The sequence below is a fragment of the Vanessa tameamea genome, chromosome 21, assembly GCF_037043105.1.
Source record: "Vanessa tameamea isolate UH-Manoa-2023 chromosome 21, ilVanTame1 primary haplotype, whole genome shotgun sequence".
Lineage (NCBI taxonomy): Eukaryota > Metazoa > Arthropoda > Insecta > Lepidoptera > Nymphalidae > Vanessa > Vanessa tameamea.
Window position 1 is genome coordinate 5105043 of NC_087329.1, and position 22206 is coordinate 5127248.

Below are 22206 nucleotides of genomic sequence, written 5' to 3' on the forward strand. Positions count from 1 at the left end.
AATAAATACATCACATCAAATTTACTCAAAGAAATAAATAAGAATTGAAATGTTCAATTATAAATTAAATATCTACTATGTTTTGATTAGATTTTTTAATTCTATGTCGAAAAATAATAAATTCTAATACATTTAAAAAAACGATACGTAATAGATATTCAGTACACAGAGATATACATAACAATTACTTAAAATTTATTTGAATATATATTATGTACCTACCTACGAACTTACAATAATACCTATGTCTTTCATATAAGTGAAGGCTGCAAAAAAAAAAACTTCTCTATCTAACCTACCAACAAACAATAAAAAATAAGTTTTAATCTTATATGAAACTTTTTAATTTTATTTTATTCTTAGTTTAAATTGTAACAAGAATCTGTTCTTACTGAAAAAGCATAATCTACTCTACATATTTACAATTTATTATTTTTGTTCGCCAAACTGCAATATAATTTGAATTGCTGTGTTTCTGTTTCAAGGGTGAATGACCGAATGACAGATACGGGCGACATCTTGGATCCCATTTCTTCAGCGTATTGACAAAATAACAAATTAAATCAAAATATACTTTATTCAATAAGTATCTTAAATTAAGTGAAATTTTAAGCTGCCAGTTGTTTGCCAGAAGTTGCTGAGAAGAACTGGCAAGAAATAAAAGTAAGTAATTAAGTTTTATACAAATCAGATTAGGTACATCCACAATAGTTAGTCAGGATACATGCATATGTATTGACATATACACACATACTTATAGATGTATCAAGCAGGAAGAGAAGTTGGTTAAAAAATAATTCTGCCACTCGGTTTATGTTAATTACATTATTATTGTTGTAAAAAAGTAATTTTAGTATGTACCTACGGTTCTCTTGCTTCCAAAATTAATTTTCATATAAGTATTTTTTTCGGGTGCCGTTGAGTATTTTACACCTACATCAAAAAAGGATAGCTATGGCAGAGTTTTAAGTGCGCCTTCAATGGTGCCTCGTTATATTGGATAAGTTTCTAAAATTTGAATCGAATTTTGAATCTTTCTTTAAATTTATCGATAAGATTAGTTTAGGACGTTTGTGTCTACCAATCGAAGTAGACAAACACGTCACACGTGTAGGTGTCATTAAATAGAACATTTTACCAAGTCATCACAAACAAGATACCTATACCTAAGTAGGTATGTAAGTACCTACTTATAATAAAAAATAGAAAAATAATTGATATCCAAATAAAAGAAATATAGCTATGTTATGTAGGTAAAGTAATAGCTATCAACTATTGCAAAAAACATTTTTTTTTTCAATTGTTATAATTTTAAGTCGATGTAACACCGAATCACTTTGATAAAAAATTTACAAACATAATAGGATTTATACATTCGCGGCTTCTCTTATTAAACTCTAGATTCACAAATAAAAGAAATACGCGGTTGTTTCAGTTCAGTATACGGCTTAGACAACACCCAACACCATTATTTGCAGCGAGGGCAAAGTGAAATCGTCAAAATAAAGAATAACACGGAGCCCGAGAAGGCGGGCGTGAGGCATGTCTACACAAACATGCATCACGCCCCCAGTCAAAACATCGAAACCAGAATTCATAAAACAAGACGGACCTAGACGAGCAACCGAAAAATTCAGACTATAATTATACAGCTACCCGATCTACAGGCAATTTAAATTTACTGCGGACGCCGCACGTGTCCCACAAAATGAAATCCCACTACCGCACGGTACACGCACGGAAAACAAAGAATAGAAAAATATATAGGCGCCACCCCCTCGGTGCGAGTGGCCGCTCACTTGAACCACGCCCGCTCCGAACGCTACTCTACCCTTCCCTTTCCCACCTATTATTTGTTTATGTACCGTCCTTGTCGGTTGCGTGCCCTGGTGAAAAAGCTATGGGCTTGCGATCAGTACGCGTCAAGATATCGCGCGTGTTGGAGTGTCGTTGCTCCGCGCGTTGGCCGCGGTGTGTCTGTGCAGTGTCGTGTCAGGGTGTCGAAGTGGCGGGATTCCTTGCCGCAGGACGGGGGGCACATGCCCCCTTCCACCAGCACCACATTGGTAAAAGTCAGTGTCTCGTGTCGATAGGATTTTGAAAAATAGATTTTTTACGTGTTTTACGACTGAACTTTGAATGTGACTAGCAGCAATGCCGACGTACGGAGGTTGTTTTGTTTGGTTTTTTTTTTTAAACTATCCAATAGTTTATTTATTTATAGAGATCTCGGATTGATGGGATCCGTTTCTTTAATTTATAACTATTTATATACATTTTCTTTGATTGAACTAAAATTGACATGATTAATATCGATCGTTATTTTTTTCCTTTAAATTTTTTTTACTTCTTAAATACCATAAAGTCACACACATTAAAACCAGCATGCTTATATATTATTTTAACTGTGTGTCTGTATACAAACAATGTATCAAGCTACCTACCTTCTTATGTAATATTAATGTTTTTGAACGAATACTATTGATATTCTACAGTAAATAACTTTAATTATCTGCATAAAATTATAAATTATATATTATTTGTTAAACAGAGATAGCAATAGGTAGGTATTTTAGGCCTATGTTGACGGCGCTAGGTCTCTACGTGTAGGTAGAGCTTGCAAAATTTTCGCGAAAAACTTTAGCTTTTTTTAAAGACGATAAGTATTATTGATAGATGTATATTGAGTAAAAAATATTAGTGTAAAAGTATGTTAGGAGAAAAGGTATTTGTTTAATTAAATAGTTCAATCGAACATCGAACTTAGCGCTAAAGTGTAATACGAACATTATTTCTAATATTCCACGCGGTCATGATTTGTTCTGTATTTTTTATTATTTGTAGTTTGATGTACAATTAAGGTTATCTGTATATGCAACTCAAACTCAAACTCAAATTCCTTTATTCAATATAGAAGCATTACGCTTACTTATTGATTGTCAAATTAAACACTACCACCGGTTCGGAAAAGAAATTACCCTGACCTGAGAAGAACCGAAGAAACTCAGCGGGTCAATTTTATTTTGGTCAATTTTATTATTTACATACATTCAATATGAAAAGAAATAGCCATTACCAAACTAATGTAGATACATATTTGTTTCATTAAAACATGACATTACAAAAATGTCAACTTAAACACAATGATTTGCTAATATCGTGTGTATTTAAAGGCTGATGTGTAAATTATTATGTAAACTATAAAAATATAGGTATATGTTATTTTCTTCGAAAGTTTTGCTATAATGATATTAGTGATAATGATTATCATATTAAATTGGAAATGCCTAACTTATTAGTGGTAGTTATTTAATATAAATAATATCACCATTATATTAGTATATAAATAGATAGAACATAGTACCTAATGAGTATCGAAATAAATAGAATTTAATTCGATTACTTAACTAATAATTAATTGATTATTATAAGTATATTCAGTTGTATATTGCTACACATAATAATTATATTTCATATAATGTACACAACGTAATGTACATAAGTCAACCATATAAATAATACATAACAAGCAACTTACAAGATATACATATATACTATTATAATTAGGCATAGAGTCAGCAAAATTTAGAATGTAGTTGCCTTATATGTCTTTAAACACAGACCGTTTACAAAATTAAAATATTCTATATTTAAGTGGACGCATAAAATAACTTATAAAACATTATGTAACAGTACGTTATGTATTAAATGTAAAACGGTACGGAATGAACCACCAAAAAACGGTTATTAATATCTTCCATCAAATTATATTTTATTATTTATTGCGTATGAATATCAAAGAATACTGACTTCTTGTCTTTTTATTCGATAAAGTATTTTATTTAGTAGTAAATACAGTGTTAACATATTTAGACAAAAGATAAGATAAAAGACATATTCAGTATAGATATATATATGTATATGTATATACATTTATATATTAATTAATTCTGTAGATAATTATCTACACAAAACATGACATGTCTTGGGTATATTTATAACTAGGTGTCTAGCTATATAAATTATAAACTGTCATGCATACTTAAGTAAGGAAATTTAAATAATTCAAGTTGATTTTCTTCTCGAATTACTTCCTCTAAAATTCCTTTCATATTTAAAATTTTGAATGTCGTGTTGATTATATTTTTATCAGTTGTTTCGGTGTAATCGTTGACTTAAAATTCCTCAGCAGTATATAGGTACAATCCGTTATACTTTTTTGTGCATAAACATCGTGAAAAAATAAAATCTTAGCAGATATAATGATTATAGTAATCATATTTTGTTTATTTTAAAGTATCATTTCAATACCAAGTTTGCGTTACTTACTTTGTTTTTAATCATTTTAAAATGACAAAATTCCAAAAACTTAAAAGACTATAATCCATAACAAATCTTTTTAATATTTTAATACATTGAAAGATGAAAAACCATGTTCTTTATTTAAAAAAATATAAAAAGAATACACAGATTATGCGTATAGAATTCACTTCACGTAATCCTCTTTCGTTTTTAACCGTACTTACTTAACTATACAGTAAATTTTTAAATTTAAAGCAGTTATTTTAAACTGATTAAGGCGTTAAATTAGATCTTATATATATTTTTTTAATGTTTTATATTTAAGTTTTAATAAAAGTTTATTATAGATATCAAAAAAATATTACACGTATTTGCGTCTTATTATTCTATTGCATAGTGGATAACAAATACGAGGCTTTGTAGTGCAATACCTTTGCCTATCTTGTATAGGCAAAGGTATTGCTTGATGGAATTAGAGACAATACAATTAATAGGATACCTTTATGCATCTATTAATGTTTTTTTTTTATGTATTATAAGCTTATCTTGTTAAGTTTTTTTATAAATACATTTAGTACCTAAATAACTGACATACATGTAGTATAAAATTATTTTGGGTTTATATATCTTTAAAGTCGACCTATTTAATATAAGTGTATTATATTTGAGTAATGAGCACCTAAAATAGCGCTCAATTTTGTATTCAATCGTTAACGTAGAATATAACATATTAATTTTATTGCAATTTTACAAATTCGTTCGAATATAAACAAGGTTATGAAAGCTGAAAAAAAAAAACTAAAATCTTAAAACCTATTTCAAGAAAAGTGCTTACGTATAAACACTCGTAAATAATCTTAATGGCCTATATACAAGTTGTAGTTCCGTAGATATAGATCTTAGTATTTATACATTTTGTTACGACAAAAACTGCTAATCGGTTTAGTTAGACGTGATTCTAGATTAAACTAATAGGTTTTTGCTCTTTCCGAATAAAAAAAATCATATCATAAAATAGGTGTGTTTTAGGTGTATTTTAGGTAGTATTTTTTAGTTATTTTTCTTAACGTAAATATGAAGTATTATTCGCAAATTTGTTTAAAGTTAAAAACATTAAGCAATAAAATAATATTATCAATTAAATAATTACATTATAGTATTCAAACTGGCTCATAACACATACTAAAATATTGCTATGAGGTATAAAACCTTATATTATTTAAAAACTAATGCCGATTACATTGTATTCAACCACCTGTTGTGGTGGGATAATAAGTGTTCATACACAGCTTATTAGTGAGCCCGGATCCTTTGCAAATTGGTTCAGTGGTTTTTCCGTAATTGGAAGACAAACATTCAATTTTACAATAAATACTTTTCGCACGCTGCTAATGTGGAAAAAGCTGTAATATCTTACAACTTTTTTATTCGTTCTCTAGCAAATTTATAACCGCTTCGAAAATAAATTACATTTTTTCTTACTTGTGTGAGTTTTATTTTGTGTTTGATTTCTTGTAGTTTCAAAAATGTCATAAGCACTAACTATTATGTATAATATGGCAAATAATGGGTGCTATATTGTAAAAACCTTTAAGGTGATTACTTTTAGTGTCATGTATATCTAGGTACAGTAAAATTTAATTGATTACTTAATCTTACTACTTAAAAATAAGATCTACAGTGGATGATACGACTGAATTTATTTTATTTCCAAAGATGTATTGTGAAATAAAATGTCTGTTTCTCATTTTAATAACATATCTATAAACATATATCATATAACAAACGGCCTGTGGCCTTGGTGTGGCCTTTTGCTTTTGTTATATTATTTTCGGTATGTATCTGTAATTGTATAATAATCGGTATTTACCTGTTTAACTATATATACATATATATATATATATATATATATATATATATATATATATATATATATATATATATATATATATATATATATATATATATATATATAATTGAGATCATTACACCTAAAATCGTAAATACATAGTCCGACATACTGAATCCAATATTGATTTTGAATTTTAGTGACCATTAAAATTACTTACGGGCTGAAATCATTAATAATAATAAATATATTTTAAGGTTGTGTATTTTTTTAAACTGTGTGTGATATATATATTTTTAACTAAAATATTTCGAGCTAAATTATTTAATATAAATAATACCATTGAACTCAAATATAGCTTTCAAGATATATTAACATTTGATACATCGTTTATAAGTAGGTACATTAAAGAAACATCTTTATTTAAAAGCATAACTCATATTATACATACCTAACTAATAATTTAGTGATTAGAAGATGTCTGCGCATTCACAGAACCGTTTAATCCCCAAACTCACTGCATTCTTGAAATACGACAACTCTAAAAGATTACTCGCTTGGTTTTAGGCTCTTATCTGCTTATTTAATCTATTAACATATTTTAAAACTGCAAAATAATCTTTATATATAATACGTTATTAAGAAAGATTTAACATCTTAAATAGATTCTTGTTAAATTATAATTTTAACACTGTTTAAGAAGCGTGACAGCATAAAATTTAAACGTTTAAAAAAATCACATGTAACCGCAGTGAATCGCCGTCACAGATTTCTGAGCGCATCGTATGAAATGGTGCGCGACCAATCGGACATTCAGATTTGAATATGGAATATTAAACCAACGCGACCTTCATAAATTTAACCAATAAATGTCATTTTTTTGAATGAAAAAAGAATGCTTTGCAAGCATTTGATGTTTTTATGTTTTCTCTTGTTTTCGGCTTTTCAAGTGTCGATGATGTAAAAATGAAGTTTAAGTGCGATAAAAAAACATATTAAAATAAAATAACGAAAAAATACCTCATACAAGATAATTTAAATATATAACTTCAATAGAGATTCGTTTCAGGTAAACACAAATATAACGAAATTAAAATTAAATATGTAACAGAAAGGTATGCAATGTGCATCAGTACTTTATAATATATTATTTACAAAAGCCTATGTACACGGTCGGTAATAACCTATGCTAATAAAAGTTTATTCAGCTAAGCTTTATCGATCGTAAAACACAATCCTATTATGGTACAAGTCTTTATAGCTGAGTTTGCGATAAAGTAAAATATTGAAGAGTTCCTATATGATTTTATATTTATTTATACGTTGTAAATTCTGAGTATAAATATCGAATACTTTTCGTTGTACCTACCTACTTCATATAATCAATTAAATTTGTCATCTAGGAATGAGGCTTAAGAGTAATAAATAATTAAAAAAAAAAAAAACTGTGGACGACCTTTTTTTTAAATGAACTACAAGATACATCAAATAATAAAATCAATGAGCATTTAGTAGTTAGCCTCAAAAACCAATATGGTGACAGGAAACCAACCCCCCAGAAAGTGTTTCACCAAACTGGTTGGCGTGTGGCTGTAAAATTCATTTCCATGCAGTTTTTTAATATACCCTGCGTTAGCCACAAATAAATAACAAAAGGTCAAGTGAATGATATACGAATTACCAGACAATTAGTAACATATCTGACAATAGTTATGTACATACATATTATTAATAAATATAACAGCTCTGTGGGTCAATAAACTTAGGAGTAAAATATGTAATTATATTATTTTAATTAAATTTAATAAGAATTTTATGTTCATATAATATTTACGTACTTGCTGCCCGATATTGTATCCACTGTCTCGTAAATTACTTTTATATTTTGATTAGCTGAAATAATTCCCAAGTTTTATTAGGTATTATAATTTTTATCTCTCAATATTAATATATTTTAATTAATCTCCTATTTAACTTTGTTGTATAGTATCTTATATTTTATATTGTATGTTGAATTTAGTATGTTCTGTATAATAACAAAAGTATCTTTGTTGTCAGGACGTGGCGAGGCAGGCGGCGCGATGGCTTGCGCCGGCTGCGAAAAGCCTATCCTGGACAAGTTCCTCTTGCATGTGCTTGAGCGAGCATGGCATGCGGCGTGCGTGCGCTGCGCGGACTGCCGTGCTCCGCTTGCTGACAAATGCTACTCAAGGGATAACAAATTGTTCTGTAGAAATGATTTCTTTAGGTAAGTCAACAATCTGAAATATTGATATGACTTGTGTGAAATGTCTTCGCAAAATTACATGTATGCGAAGAGTACTGGTTTTCTTTTTGCATAGGTATAACTATTGTTCATACTTATATATCTAGCTCATTTAGGGAAGTTAAGAGGAAAATATTAGGGTATTTAAAGTCCCTATGAGAGCTAGAGGTCAAACAGCAACTACGTCATTAAAATACAAAGCGACATTATAAAACTATTAGATATTGCTGTAACACAGTTATTTAATAATCTGCCTTATTTTTTTTTAAGTGATTAGTTATTTGTTTTAAGGAAAGCTAGAATTGTGTTATTTTGTGCTAAAGTTCTATATTGAAAACGAAATATTATTCGGAAATCTGCGACTTTATCCGAAATTTATAAAACTTTACCTGTAGCACACTAACCGTTAGCGCTGTGTAAAAAAGTAGGCTGTGTCCATCCCGGGAAATCAAACTATGTTCGTACCAAATTTTATCTAAATCTGGGCAGCGGTTTAAGTGTGAAGAGATAACAGACAGAGTTACCATCACATTTATAACATAACTAAAAGATAAGACTATTCCCGGTGAATGCTTTAAACGTTTAGTAAAAATCTTGTTTCATATAAAAATGTCTTGACGCGAAGGATTAAATTAATGAATCTTTTTTGTGGCATCTATTCGTCTACGAGTCGTTAAAAACAAAGTTATTTATAGCAATATGATTTTGTTTTTAAATTTATTTAAAAATATATATCTAACGAGTAATCACAAAGTTGGAGCTTATTTATTAATTTTATTAGTCTAGATTACTTCTGTAACACGAAGTGATGATGGAACATCGAGTAAACTAAAAAAAAAACGATTATTATACATTTTATTTTTAACTTGGCTACATTTGAATTACAGATTGAATATGTTTAAATATTTTATTGGTATTTTGTAACAATTGATATTATTTTATAGAATAGTATAGTATATTTTTGCATATTATAAAGTAACAAAAATAATGTAACCAAATTATTATTTATTTGAATAGTCAACGGTTATTAATGCGGTTTTAATTTATACAAACAGTGATTCAAGAGTATTTATATGATACGAGTAAAAGCCAAGAATTTCAGCTTTCGGTAAAATAATAACTTTTTTATGTTTGTCCTTCAATGTAAAAGTTTTACGTAGAGCCTCATTCTACCCGTGTGAAGCCGGGACAGGGAAAGTTTTTAATAAAACATAAACATTCGGTATAAAAAAATAATGTTTATTTGACCACACTGCTCTGCTGAGATATTTCGAAGCAATCGTAACGAAAACATTTATGTACCTATTTGTATCTACATAATATATATACATAATATATATATAATTAATTATTTTGCAAGGAAGTAAGCAATTTGTTATAACAACCAGCGTCAAGTGAATCGCAAGTTCTGGATAAATTATGACTTTGTGTAATGTTTGTTCTCACATTATGGACGACAGTCACAATTTTACTGTGAAAAAGATTTTAAAAGATATGCATTAAGGTGCGTTCGCGACATTGTAAAGATGAACAGATAAAAAATTCAACTGTTGTATCTAACTTCAGTTACAAAATTATCACTTTTAAATTTATCATTGTTTTTAAATATATTAGAATAATAATAAATTTGTACTTTACGGCCCGTCTTTGCTATGAAGTACTTTAGTCTAAAAACAAAAAAAAAAACATCTCCATCTTCTTTAATTCTTAAATTTTTTTGATGTTTACTTTATAAATATTACATAAAATTTCGAGTTATTAATTATTATGACGTATGTCAATCAAAGAATTTTTTTTAACTGATTGAATGATAATAATTACTTCTCGGTCACTTTTTAGTTTACACCTCGTTTATTTTAAATAAACATTTATATTAGGCGCTGTATAACAACTATAATCAAATATGTTGATTTAATTTTAATTGATTGATCGAAAGGATTAACAAAATGTTAATTCCATGTCATTGTTCTGATAATCGTATCTTTGATCTATTAAGAAAGAGATTAATTCATCTAATCAACAATAATTAAAAAATTAAAACTGCATGAAATTTTTACCATCTAGCATAAAGAATATGATTTTATTATAAATATGTATTTGTTAAATTGAAGTAAATGAAAAAAAAGTTTCAATTGAGTTTACAAAGTAAAATATATTCATTTTTATATGAATGTAATGACTTAACAGTTCGTATATTTAGTATATAATAAGAAGTTTTAAATTAGTTATATTCAAATTAAATCTAGTAGATAAAATTTACGGTCAAATTTGAACAGGCACCATCGGTAACTCAACAAAAACTCAACACAGTTTTACAAAGTCAACTTTTTGTGTTAAAACCGCAGCCACAATACTAATAGCCATTATGAGCAATAACGCTTCTCCACATATTATTACAGCCTAAAAAACTTATAATATTAGATTGTTAAATGATATGGCGCCAAAATGTAAAAAAAAAAAGTAATTTTGTTGCGGGTCAGCGGAAAGAGGTTCACTCATTGCTTCCGCTCTTTAATACTTTAATTTCATTCTTTATAAAAAAAAAATGTAACAGTTTTTTTTTTTTGAACAGCATCTTATCTTTCCTACGATTTTCTAGAGGCTGTTGAGCACATGACTCTGTTTGTTTTGATTATTACTTTTTTAATTGGTTACAAAATTAAACCAACATAATCACTTGTGTATAATTTTAATAAGTGTATAATAATGGCTTATTATAATTAAAGTAACTAAATCCCGTTGCCGGGAATACTTGTTTTATTTTAAAGGAGCAAGTTTTAGGCTTAGTTCAACTTATTGCTCTAGTCGTACGTTTGAACTAATACTTTTCGTTCACCGCTGATGATGAGATTTTATCTATAAATGCGAAAGTAACTTTGTATGTGTTTTCACGGCCAAACCAGCGAACCGAATTAAATAAAATTTGGTATGAAGTAATCTTGAACCTCAAGGAAGAATATATGCTTTTTTATCGCGTGCGAAGACGCATTACGATACCTAGTGATAAATAAACACGCAAATAAATAATTTATGATTGATTATATTTGAGCAGACAATCTATAGACAATTCTATCTGTTGGATTTATGTATTTTTTGGATATTGTTTTACCTGTATGTAGGTACAATAACAGCCTAATAAGAGACTTCTCTCTTATCATTGTGAAGCTCTAGAGCTTATTCCACCAACTAGCTTGAATGCAGTATGGCGTTTTATACGTTTAACGACGAGTACGGATGATATACATAAGATTAGGCAAATGAAAAAATGAAAAATCCCTGGTGCTTGTCCGGTATTTAACACGCGACCTGCGGTTGAGATTCACGAATTCTATGCATTAGACCAACTCGGCTGTCAATGGCTTGTCATGAATATTGAGTATAGAAGGAGAAGTATTGTTTGTATAAAAAGGTACCCACGAAATGTACGAAATTTAGCTCCACTAGAGTGTCAAATAAAAAACAATTATCAATTACATTAAATAAACTTATAAATGTTAATATCAGATAATATACTAGAAAGAGTATCATCATTCTGACAATTTATTCCTTGTTTCATTCATTCTGGTAGAGACTTCTGCGGGTGAGAAAGAGACTTTATCTTACCTCTATTAATAAAATATATTCAATAGTTTTACGTCAGTGTGCACACTACAACAATATTGTACTTTTTTTTGGATAGTAAATTCATATTTAGTATATTACTAAATTCACCAAGAAGGTTGCTTATGTTTATAATTAATCTTTTTTAAAACATTTCGCGTAATACGGTTGAGTTATAACATACGTTTTTATTATAGGTTTAGATAAATAGGATCAAGATAAGTCTTAGTTGAGTTTTAGTCAGTATTTTAATTTTGAATAGAATGATTTGTTTGATAATTATCTTGATCTCTTTTTTTAGCTAGTTTTTATGCAACTGTTTAAATTGGATACTTTTTTAGTGTTATAATGTTAATAATATTCTTTAAAATATATTTCTCCAAATAAATGATTGTAGTAATAAAATTACAAAAAAGCATACTTCACGTGTCTTTATTTTATTCGTAATTGTTAAGTTTATACAATGATCTTGTTATAAGTTAATCTATACTTCTATACTAATATGATAAATGTGAAAGTAACTCTGTCTGGTTGTCTGTCTGTCGCTCCTTCACTGCTAAACCAACGAACCCAATTCGACGAATATTTGTATGAAGCAAACTTGAACTCCAAGGAAGGACATAGGCTACATTTTGCCTAACACATGACAATTAGCCCCCTAAAACGCGAGCGAAACCGCAGGCGACAACTAGTACCCTATAAGGCTACAATACTAGGTCCTGCAGTTAAGATTTAGCTCCTTTAAAATATTCTATATCACCCAGTTCGGAGTTAGGCAACTCTCCATGTTACTATCCCGTGCTTCCAAAAGCTCTTCTGTTAGCGCTTGACATATTACCTGGTTTATCGTTCACAAAATTGAACTCCATATTGAAGAGAGAGTACACATGTATTGTTGTACATATGCACTAATATAATGTAGCAAAAATTAGTCAGGAGGACATGATTCTCATTAATTAATGGTTTAAATTGAAGCAACTCCTTTTTTTAAGCTGAAATATTGTAAATTAACATAAAATAGACAATGCAGATAAAATCCCAAGTCATAATTCGTATTATTATGCGTTACAATGAATTTGATCAAAAAAAAAATATTACGTTTCTTAATTTAAATTTTTAACGTGTTTAATGTTTCTTTTTTTTTAATTTATGGTATATTTTTGAATAACTAATTACATATCGAGATATGTACACTCGTAAATAAAAGAATATATTTTTTTTTTCGATTTGCATATTCGTATATTGCGGTAAATAGTGTTTCCTAAACTAATTGTAAATGCAAAATTATTTATATAATATTTAAAAGTTCTTTAAGGTAAGGAACGTGCGTTTTAAGTAAATATAGGTAGTGTATTTGACTTGATGACTTCATTCAGTGACATTTCGGCTTCCTATACTTAAGTGACGTAATTTCCGTTGTCTGACATGACAATGTCACGAACATTAATTTTAAATTATTTTAGGGTAACAATTGTCTTTTAGTTTAGAAGGAAAGTTTATATGTTATTTATTTATTTATTCATTCATTTCTATATTTTAAGGTATAAATTAAAATAAAAAATAGGTACTTAATTCGTAATAGGTACAAATCTAAATCTCATTCGAACTAGTCAATCGTATTCCAATTTCAAACTATTTTAAAATTGGCGGCAATGTTCGAACTAACATGGCGGATTGCCAGATTCGCGCCAAACAGAAATGTTTTATTCATGCGTCCTCCATCGTTTATGCAAATGACTCTGGTAATAATTCATCGTGATCATAAAATAATAAAAAAACATTGCCGCCAATGTTTCATATGGGAAACCGCAATACATGCTCCATACTTGTTCATACACCACTTATTACTATATTAAAGGATCGATAAAGAAATATTTGCCTAAAGCCTTAAATTATCTGTATTTTTTTGACATAACGTAGTATCTTTATTATTAAAGGCTTGTTCGTTTTAAACTTTGGCCACTCTGGTTAATAATAATTATCAGCTTCTTTTTTTTTAAATTTTATCTACAGTTACGACTTTTGTATATTTTTTTATATTATGCACAAATTTATCAGCTTATACAACTATTCCGATTGAATACGGTCAATGTTTTAATTATGAAGTTAATTATAAAAGTATTTATTTTCAGGCAATTTTCAGTTTCGCAATTCAGATATAATTGTCGATATTTAAAATAAAGTAGAAATGATATTAAAAGTTTTTTATTTTATTTGGGTAAAATATTATAGATTGTGAACATATAAAAATAAAATAAAGTTGAACATAGAATAAAAACAATACTTTTAAAAACTAGCACTAATAAGGGCTACGACGGTGAAAAATAAAAAAAATAATAATGAGTTATAGACAAATCGACAAATTCCGTTTCAAGTCTGTGAACTAATATAATGCTTGTTTTGGTGTTCTTAAACATTTGAAACGTGATGATTGGATGATTTTGATAACTGAGAGGTTTATCTATATTGCTGTGTAATTTAGGCTGTGTATTAATTTAATCAGCCAGTTCTATTCTGTCTTTACATTAAAGACTAAAAAAAAACCACAATAAAAGTGAATAATGCTGTAAATTAACATTTATTTAACACAAAATAGCATTAGAGGGATTTGTTAAGACAAGAATCGGCATTCGATTAAACCTAGGCTTAAGGAAAACAGGTGCTCGACTCCATTATTGACCGGTTGCGTGTTAACACGATAAACGTCTGTCATCACGATCGAACCAGCCGCGGCAGAACATTTCGCTTTGAATTTGACCCAAAAATCAACCGATCATTACTCACCAATCAAACCAACACCGTTATCACATAATTTTCGAATTTTATAGCTGTCATAACTGCTTAGCGGTTTGGAATTATTTTATATCGACATGAGCGGCTGTCTGCAGTTTCGTCTGCGTATTTCGAGTCTCGTAGTCATTAATAAGTAATTTCATATTCCATCTTGATTTTCACATCGTCCTTATGGGTAAATTAAATAATGAATGTGTTTTTATTGTTATTTCACCTAAGTATTTGTAATTCGGATTATCTGCGATAGTTCTTTATTTGAAAATAAGATATTAATACGTAATAAATAAATAATAAAAATATTAATATATAAAATTAGTAAAAAACACGTAATTATCGCAGTCATCGTCCAATCTTTTAGCCCCATTAAAAACCAGACTTTTTCTTAAAAGATTAATATTACAGTATGAATTTATACATATTTTGAATTTTAATTATAATATTTTTTAGTTTCTATAAGAATTATTAGTAAATAATTACGTATAAAAAAATAAGTATATTTCTGAAAAATAAAACGGAATAACGCATATTTTTATAATTAATTAATTACCCTAGCGGAATCATTATACGCTTATAAAGAGATTATTAACTGACCATTTAAGAAACAATCGAACTATTTCAGTGTAATTTAAATTAAGAATACGTTATAAAGGCGGGAAATTTGTGATTTTGACAATTTTATTTTATATCACGTAAAACTGGATTCTTTACTAGTGTATGTATGTATATACATATCTCGTTGGAGTATGCTACCGATATCGCTTCCGGGCGCTGTGCCCAAACTTTTAAAAAATAATCTCATACATTTGCATTTTATTTTTTCCTCGTCGACTTAACGAATGCGAATATGTAAAATCGATAATCTGTCGATATACCGACTTTTTCGTGTAGCGTCTGAGATTATATTTTGATTTATGTTTTAACATAGATTGATCTTAAATGTAGATGTTAATACATTATTTCATTTAAGCCGACTATGACGTAAATAAGGAACCCACCCGTTAACACATTAATACTTACATATTTAAAGTATTGTAACGACTATTTTTATTAGGAATATTCAAAAAACTACAATCAAACGTTTAATTCTGTAAGTAACAATACATTATTTTGAATTTTGGAAATTAAAATATTTAATCTTAAACGGAGTTATAAATTATAATCTGATTAAAAAAAATATGTGTTTTTAAAAGCCTCGTCTCGAAGAATATCTGATATGAGGAAACAATTTTGTAATCTTTAAGCGTTTTTAAATTTTTGTGTATTGTCAAAATGACATAATAATACCGTATTTATAATAATATTAGCCCATATTTTGTTACATTTTAAACATTTACGATTTTGAAATTTTATGTAAGTAAGTCTTAGGTAAGTGAGAGGTTTAGAAAACTTAACGTCAATGAGACATAAAATGGTAAGATTTAAAGCACTTAGTAATTCTTGATTAAAGTCTATATTAATAAATGAGTATACTCTTTTATGAGTTGCCTAACTAAAAAAAAATAATACATAAAATTGTTTATTATTTATACCAGGAGTTTTCCCGTTTCGGAGAAGGTTTTACTTTAAAATATATGGCAGACAACGTCTGACGACTGTTTTGTTTGTATTACATAAATAGGTAAAATTATTAATTGTCCTCAGACGTTACGGAACTAAGTGCAGTGGCTGTGGGCACGGCATCTCGCCTTCCGACTTGGTACGAAAAGCCCGAGAAAAGGTGTTCCACCTCAACTGTTTCACCTGCCTCGTCTGCAGGAAGCAGCTGTCCACCGGCGAAGAACTATACGTCTTAGACGACAACAAGTTTATATGCAAAGAGGATTACTTAGCTGGGAAGGCGCCAACGCATTGTAAGTACCTACGAATTTAAAAAACGAAACTTCATTATATTATGTTGGTAGTTCTGTTCCGTTTAGGAATTTAAATCTTTGACACCTAAAATTTTACGAACGTTATAAAAAAGTCACGTAAGTAATTAAAAAAATGTATCGTAGCAGCCGATGTGCCCCATAAAATTATGTAAATGATTCGGAGGCCGCAGTTAGAACAATTTTACATAATTGATGATGAAATATGTAGGTGCAATAAACGTATTATTAAAGGAAATTTAATAGAAAGTAACCTGACCTTAGTAACCGCACAAAACATTCATTGTCGCAAAAATAGAATATGTCAACACTTGATTGCTTTGAAATTGCTGCTACGCCTGCTAACTGAGCTTTATTTACGTAACTTTAATCAAACATCGACACACGGTATCACGTTTGCAATAGAAGCCATTGTGGTTGTATGAAAAAATAAATTAGGTCTTTTATTGTCCTCGCCTCAAGCCAGACCCAATCGATGTCGAATAATTACTTTTCTAAAACACGACCACGGCCCCTTCAATTTCTGAACGTGACATGTGAGAATTGCATTCTCAGTTTAAAATGCGTTTTTATTGTTTAAGAACGTATCGTGGCAACAATAAAACTCACGGAGCACCCATTTCGAAATCGGATTTTTCGATCAATACCAACCGTAACCGAATCCAGAGTAAAAAGAAACAAAAAGATGAAGGCGCTGGACAAAAACCCAACCGCATTACACATTAGCTACGTCTCCACGCGGTAGTGGCGTAGACATCTTTTTTATTTTTTTTTTTATTTACCGCTTTGTCGAAGGCAACACCTTGACTTGATATTAGAAAAAGTGACGGATTGTAGACTACGTATGAGAATTGTTAGTTAGAAGAAATGTAAGTAGCTGTGTATACAAATATTTTGATTGGGGGTCCGATACTAACCCTACTAAGATATTCAAAAAGGTTCTATGAGAAGATAGGAGTTTATACGTTTTGATATTTATAATTAAAGCAGTACGAATTAATCGACTACAATCGTAGTCCGTCAGTAAGGCTTTGATCCGGATGGACTGGTTTATAGAAGGTTGATTAATATGTAATCCTTTTTAATGTATTCCCTTTGCGCTACTGTATCGTGTTTGCTTTTGCATATAATATAAAGCTCAGTTTAGATCAAAACATTTTAGCTGATAATTAATATATCTTTTTTAACATTTGGAAAAAATCAACAAGATTCGATTCTTTTTTAATAATTCGAGTAGCTTTATATATATTGCGAAATAAACATAAAATAGAATATATCTCTAAAGGGTAACTCATGTTTACTCGCGTATACCCACAACATGTGCACGCCCGCGGCGCCGGCTGTTTGCACAGGGTAATTGTGTTTAGACATTGTTACTGGAATAATACGCGTAAATAAACAGCCGACGGTATTATATTTTATGATGAAATGAAGTATTAAATGACTTAAAGAAGAAAAAAAAATACGCGAAATAAAAATTATAATGATTTGAATAAATTTGTAATAATAATTCATTGTAAGATTTTAAGAAAAAAATCTACTGGGAGTTTTTTTGATGACGCCTCTTCTTCGTTATTCCATTACAGTTGTCAATGGTATGAATTAAGGGAGGGATAAGAACAGATAACATCTTCGTCTCCCTCTCGAGTGCAGCGAGCTGATAGAGATAATATATGATACAGCAAACAAGGAATCGCTTCCACTGGTTGCACTAAGCCATGGAGGAGATTAGACCCCTCAGTCGAGGGTTAAGGAGCTTACGCGGTTATTGATACACGTTATAGTTTTGTTTATAACGTATTTTTAGTCTGCATAACAGTTGTTTCTGAATAAAATACTAATTTAAATATTTAAAAAATATATATTTATATCGATTGATTTGTAGTGCGGCTAGAATTATTAAGTTATGATAATTATTTTTAGAACTCGATTCTATTAACTAGTTTTAAATAACGATTATAGTCTTTTTCGACTTCTAAACAACTTAGAAAATATCAGGGCAACATCACGTCACAAAGATATTTTTACTACAATTTGGGCAACTCGGCAATTCATATGGATTTTTTCAGATAACCCCACAACTAATTTGCACATTTTCGTATCATCGCATATATCACAATACAATCCATATTTTTTTCTTTTGTGACTTGTTAAAAAAATTAAATGCAATTTATAAAAGTACCAGGCGAACATAAACTAGAAGCGTTAGAGCGTACTTACGCTAAACAAAAACATATCCTCTCCCCATATCGGTTGCAAGACAAACAGCCGGGAGCGTGGACTATAGGTATTTGCAGGATGTTAACCCATGTTATAGGTTATACTATTAGTGTTGCGTTAAAGTTGATTTACTTTTTATATAGCGAAGTATCCTGCATACGACTTAACGTTCATAAAGAAGTACATTATAATGCTTCATACAATTAAACTCGGTGCGTGTGTTTGATTGATAGGCGTTATCGAAGTTACCCAGAATGGGGTGCATTTACCGTCTTATTACAAACTCAAATAGGAAATATTTGTTGTAAAGAAAGCATAATTATTAGTATATTATTTATATGTATTATATATTCATGATAAAATTAGTTTCCATACATAATTAAGTTTCTGATTCAGCGAATGTTAGCTGTGCGTTGTCAAAAATATTTGCATTTTTTTTTAATATATAATTATGCTGAGCTATGTATAGCTATATATAACTAATCTCAGGTTGTGTTCACGTTCATTAAATTCCACGATCAAAGAAAACTACTATTTGAGTAAAAGTATTCACGAACTTCGTCTAACACGAATGTCAACTCGAGAAAAAAGTATAAAACACGAAATTACAGACGTAAACAAAACCATTGAGCCGCAAAGTTTGTAAGGCCGATGTAAAATAACCGTTATTACGTTGCAATAAGAGCGATGGAGCATATAGTTTTGTATAGGTATGCGAAGTCACGTCGAGTCCCGAATGGCGTGGAATGGAGGAGACTGATAAAATTCTATTTCGACCCACCCCCGGTAGCAGGGGGGTTAGGTGGTCCTGCATCCGATGGATCGAGTTAATAACACAGGCACGAGCTCCGATTTAAAACTCGGTATTACTCCTTTGCACAGTGGAATTGCAAGATATGTTATAATGATAATGGATATATTCTCATGTGTGTTATGGCTCAACGTATAACGCCAATAGGCATTATACTCTATCAAATATCGTATATTTCATGCCTTTGTTCAAGAAAAAAAAAATGCGTTTTCAAAATTGGTTAGGTTTTTATACTTAAAAGAATTACTCGGTTTTATACAATACTTAAAATCAAATGAAATGCTTCAAATATTAAACGCAAGTATTTTTTATTGGACAGAAAATATAAAGTAAAACTCTATTTTATGGCTCGCTTTTCGAATAGCATTTTTCATTATGTTAGGCTAGAGTTCGGTTCTCACCTAACATGGCCACTGCGATCCCGTCCTGTCCGCCATTAATTTTTATTTATCGTTAAAACGATCGATAGGTAGCGTGCTCGTAAAATCGCTGTAGTAAACGTTTATGTTTGAGTTTTATGATGTTTTAATGCAGCGTTTTTGAAAGCGCGCGAGTCCCGAGTTTCTATTTTATATGGACTCGTGGAATAGAATTATAGGCAGTAAAACATGTTCGATGTTCGATGATGCGCTTACGGTATTTTGTTCAGAATTATATCTAACCGATAAAGATGCAACATTCGCTAAAATGAATCGAGGAAATCGTACATTTACGATATTTAACGGAAACTGTAGTCGAGTCTATTAAACCTCACCTATCGAGTAACAATCAAATCGGTAAAAAAACTAATCGATCAACGATTTACAGCGTCGGGAGCGTACCCCGAAGGCAAATTATCGATAATCGACGGACTAACCAAATAGCCGGTGTCGATACAAGTTATCGACAATAATCGTCATAATCGCTAGTGCCGCGCGATTGTTGCCGGTCGCTATTATGGGACGTGCGCAGCGTTTTAAAACAGAACCATTATCTTTGATCCCTCTTACTTTGACTTTAAAAGGAGCTTACGTTGAAACTAACGCAACAGACGAGCTCTTACTAAAATGGTGCTGCGGAGAAGGTTTTTGTATACGCTTATTATTGAAATTATTACTTATTAAATGTAATTGTCGGCGACGTTTCGAGGGCTAAAGTCCGGCGTTTAGCGTAATTTGGTCGATTTGAACTTTGGGGGCTTATAAGTAATTAGTTGTCAACTGTAGGGTCGGGTAAAATAATCATAGTTATAGAAGCTATTAGAAAAATATTTATGGCCACAATTTTGATTTTGCGAATAAAAATGTAGACAAAAAAAACTTTTATATGTAATTTCCTGAGATTCAATTTTTGTAATCACATCACTCGTATATTTCTCTCGCTTTCTGTGGCGTTGCGAATAATTTATTTTTTCAATATTTTTTTTCTTTTGCGGCGGTATTGTGCGTGGGTAAATGGCGTGAAATTGACGGTTGGTCAGTGTTTGCCTGCATATGATCTGTCCACTTAAATATGAGCCATTGAGATTTATTTTACCCCCATAAATATGTTTATAGGTACGCTTTTAAAACTTTAGAAATAAAAATATTTGACAAATGGCAATACTATTAGAATTATCAGTATCGGTATGATGTAATGACCTTTTAAAATTAAGTTTCCTAATAATAATTAATATTGAGCCCCGCTTTGTTTTCGTTTTAATATTTATGCAATATCTTGTTGAGACATTAAAACAATTCCCTCACATTAGATAACAAAAAATAAAAACATATATAACCTCATTTAATGAAACAAAAATAACGCGATTAAAATTAAAAGGCCTACGTACATATTTTACTGTACCTATATACATGGTAGATAGTATGTATCAGCGAGAAATACGAAGTAGACGAGCAAAGGAAATATTATTTCCTTATCTCCCCTAACCCCCTTAGGGTTCAAAGGTCGTTTCCGAACGCCTTCGCGACGCTCGAAGCTCGAACTCTCTCGAGTATTTTGAAATATCAACATTGACATAGGTTACTCTTTTTTTTAACATTTCTATCGTATCTTAGTGCGTAATACTTTTATCTTTTTATATTACGTCTCATTTATTAAGGCCGATTTCATATAAAGTTACAAATACTTAACGAATTTCTTGACTGTTGTTATAAAAATGGCTATTAATTTTGACGTATGGCTTTTGATAATCGCCTTTATAGTGGCAAGATTTTTTCACATACGAACCGTTTTCAGACAATTTTAACTTTTTTTTATTTAAGTCCAAAATTAAATTATATTTCTATAAGTATTTATCTACGCAGGTCTCGCAGATAATGTCGAAATATCGAGCGAGATATTTACCATGTTTTAAATACTTATAGCAATAAAAATAGCTATGTTCATTTAAAATGTTATATAAATTGTATGTGCTATATATACACTGTAAATTTCGAAGAGCTTAGTAATAATAAAAAATAAAATAAAAACGACGATCCAATTTTAGATTAGATTCGTTTCAGCTTCAAAAATAATAACC

At 29.9% G+C, this 22206-nt stretch overlaps 1 protein-coding gene across 3 annotated transcripts in view; it reads left to right on the top strand.

Moving 5' to 3' along the window:
* The first annotated feature begins 1930 nt into the window (after positions 1–1930).
* LOC113395603 (LIM/homeobox protein Lhx5) overlaps positions 1931–22206 on the top strand; it is a 56318-nt gene continuing 36042 nt past the window's right edge. For all 3 annotated transcript variants that reach the window (XM_026633231.2, XM_026633232.2, XM_026633233.2), the window contains exons 1-3: positions 1931–2170; positions 8210–8399; positions 16452–16660. In XM_026633231.2, coding sequence (XP_026489016.1) covers positions 2155–2170; positions 8210–8399; positions 16452–16660 — 415 coding nt within the window. In that variant the 5' untranslated portion in view covers positions 1931–2154. The remainder of the gene's footprint in view (positions 2171–8209; positions 8400–16451; positions 16661–22206) is intronic.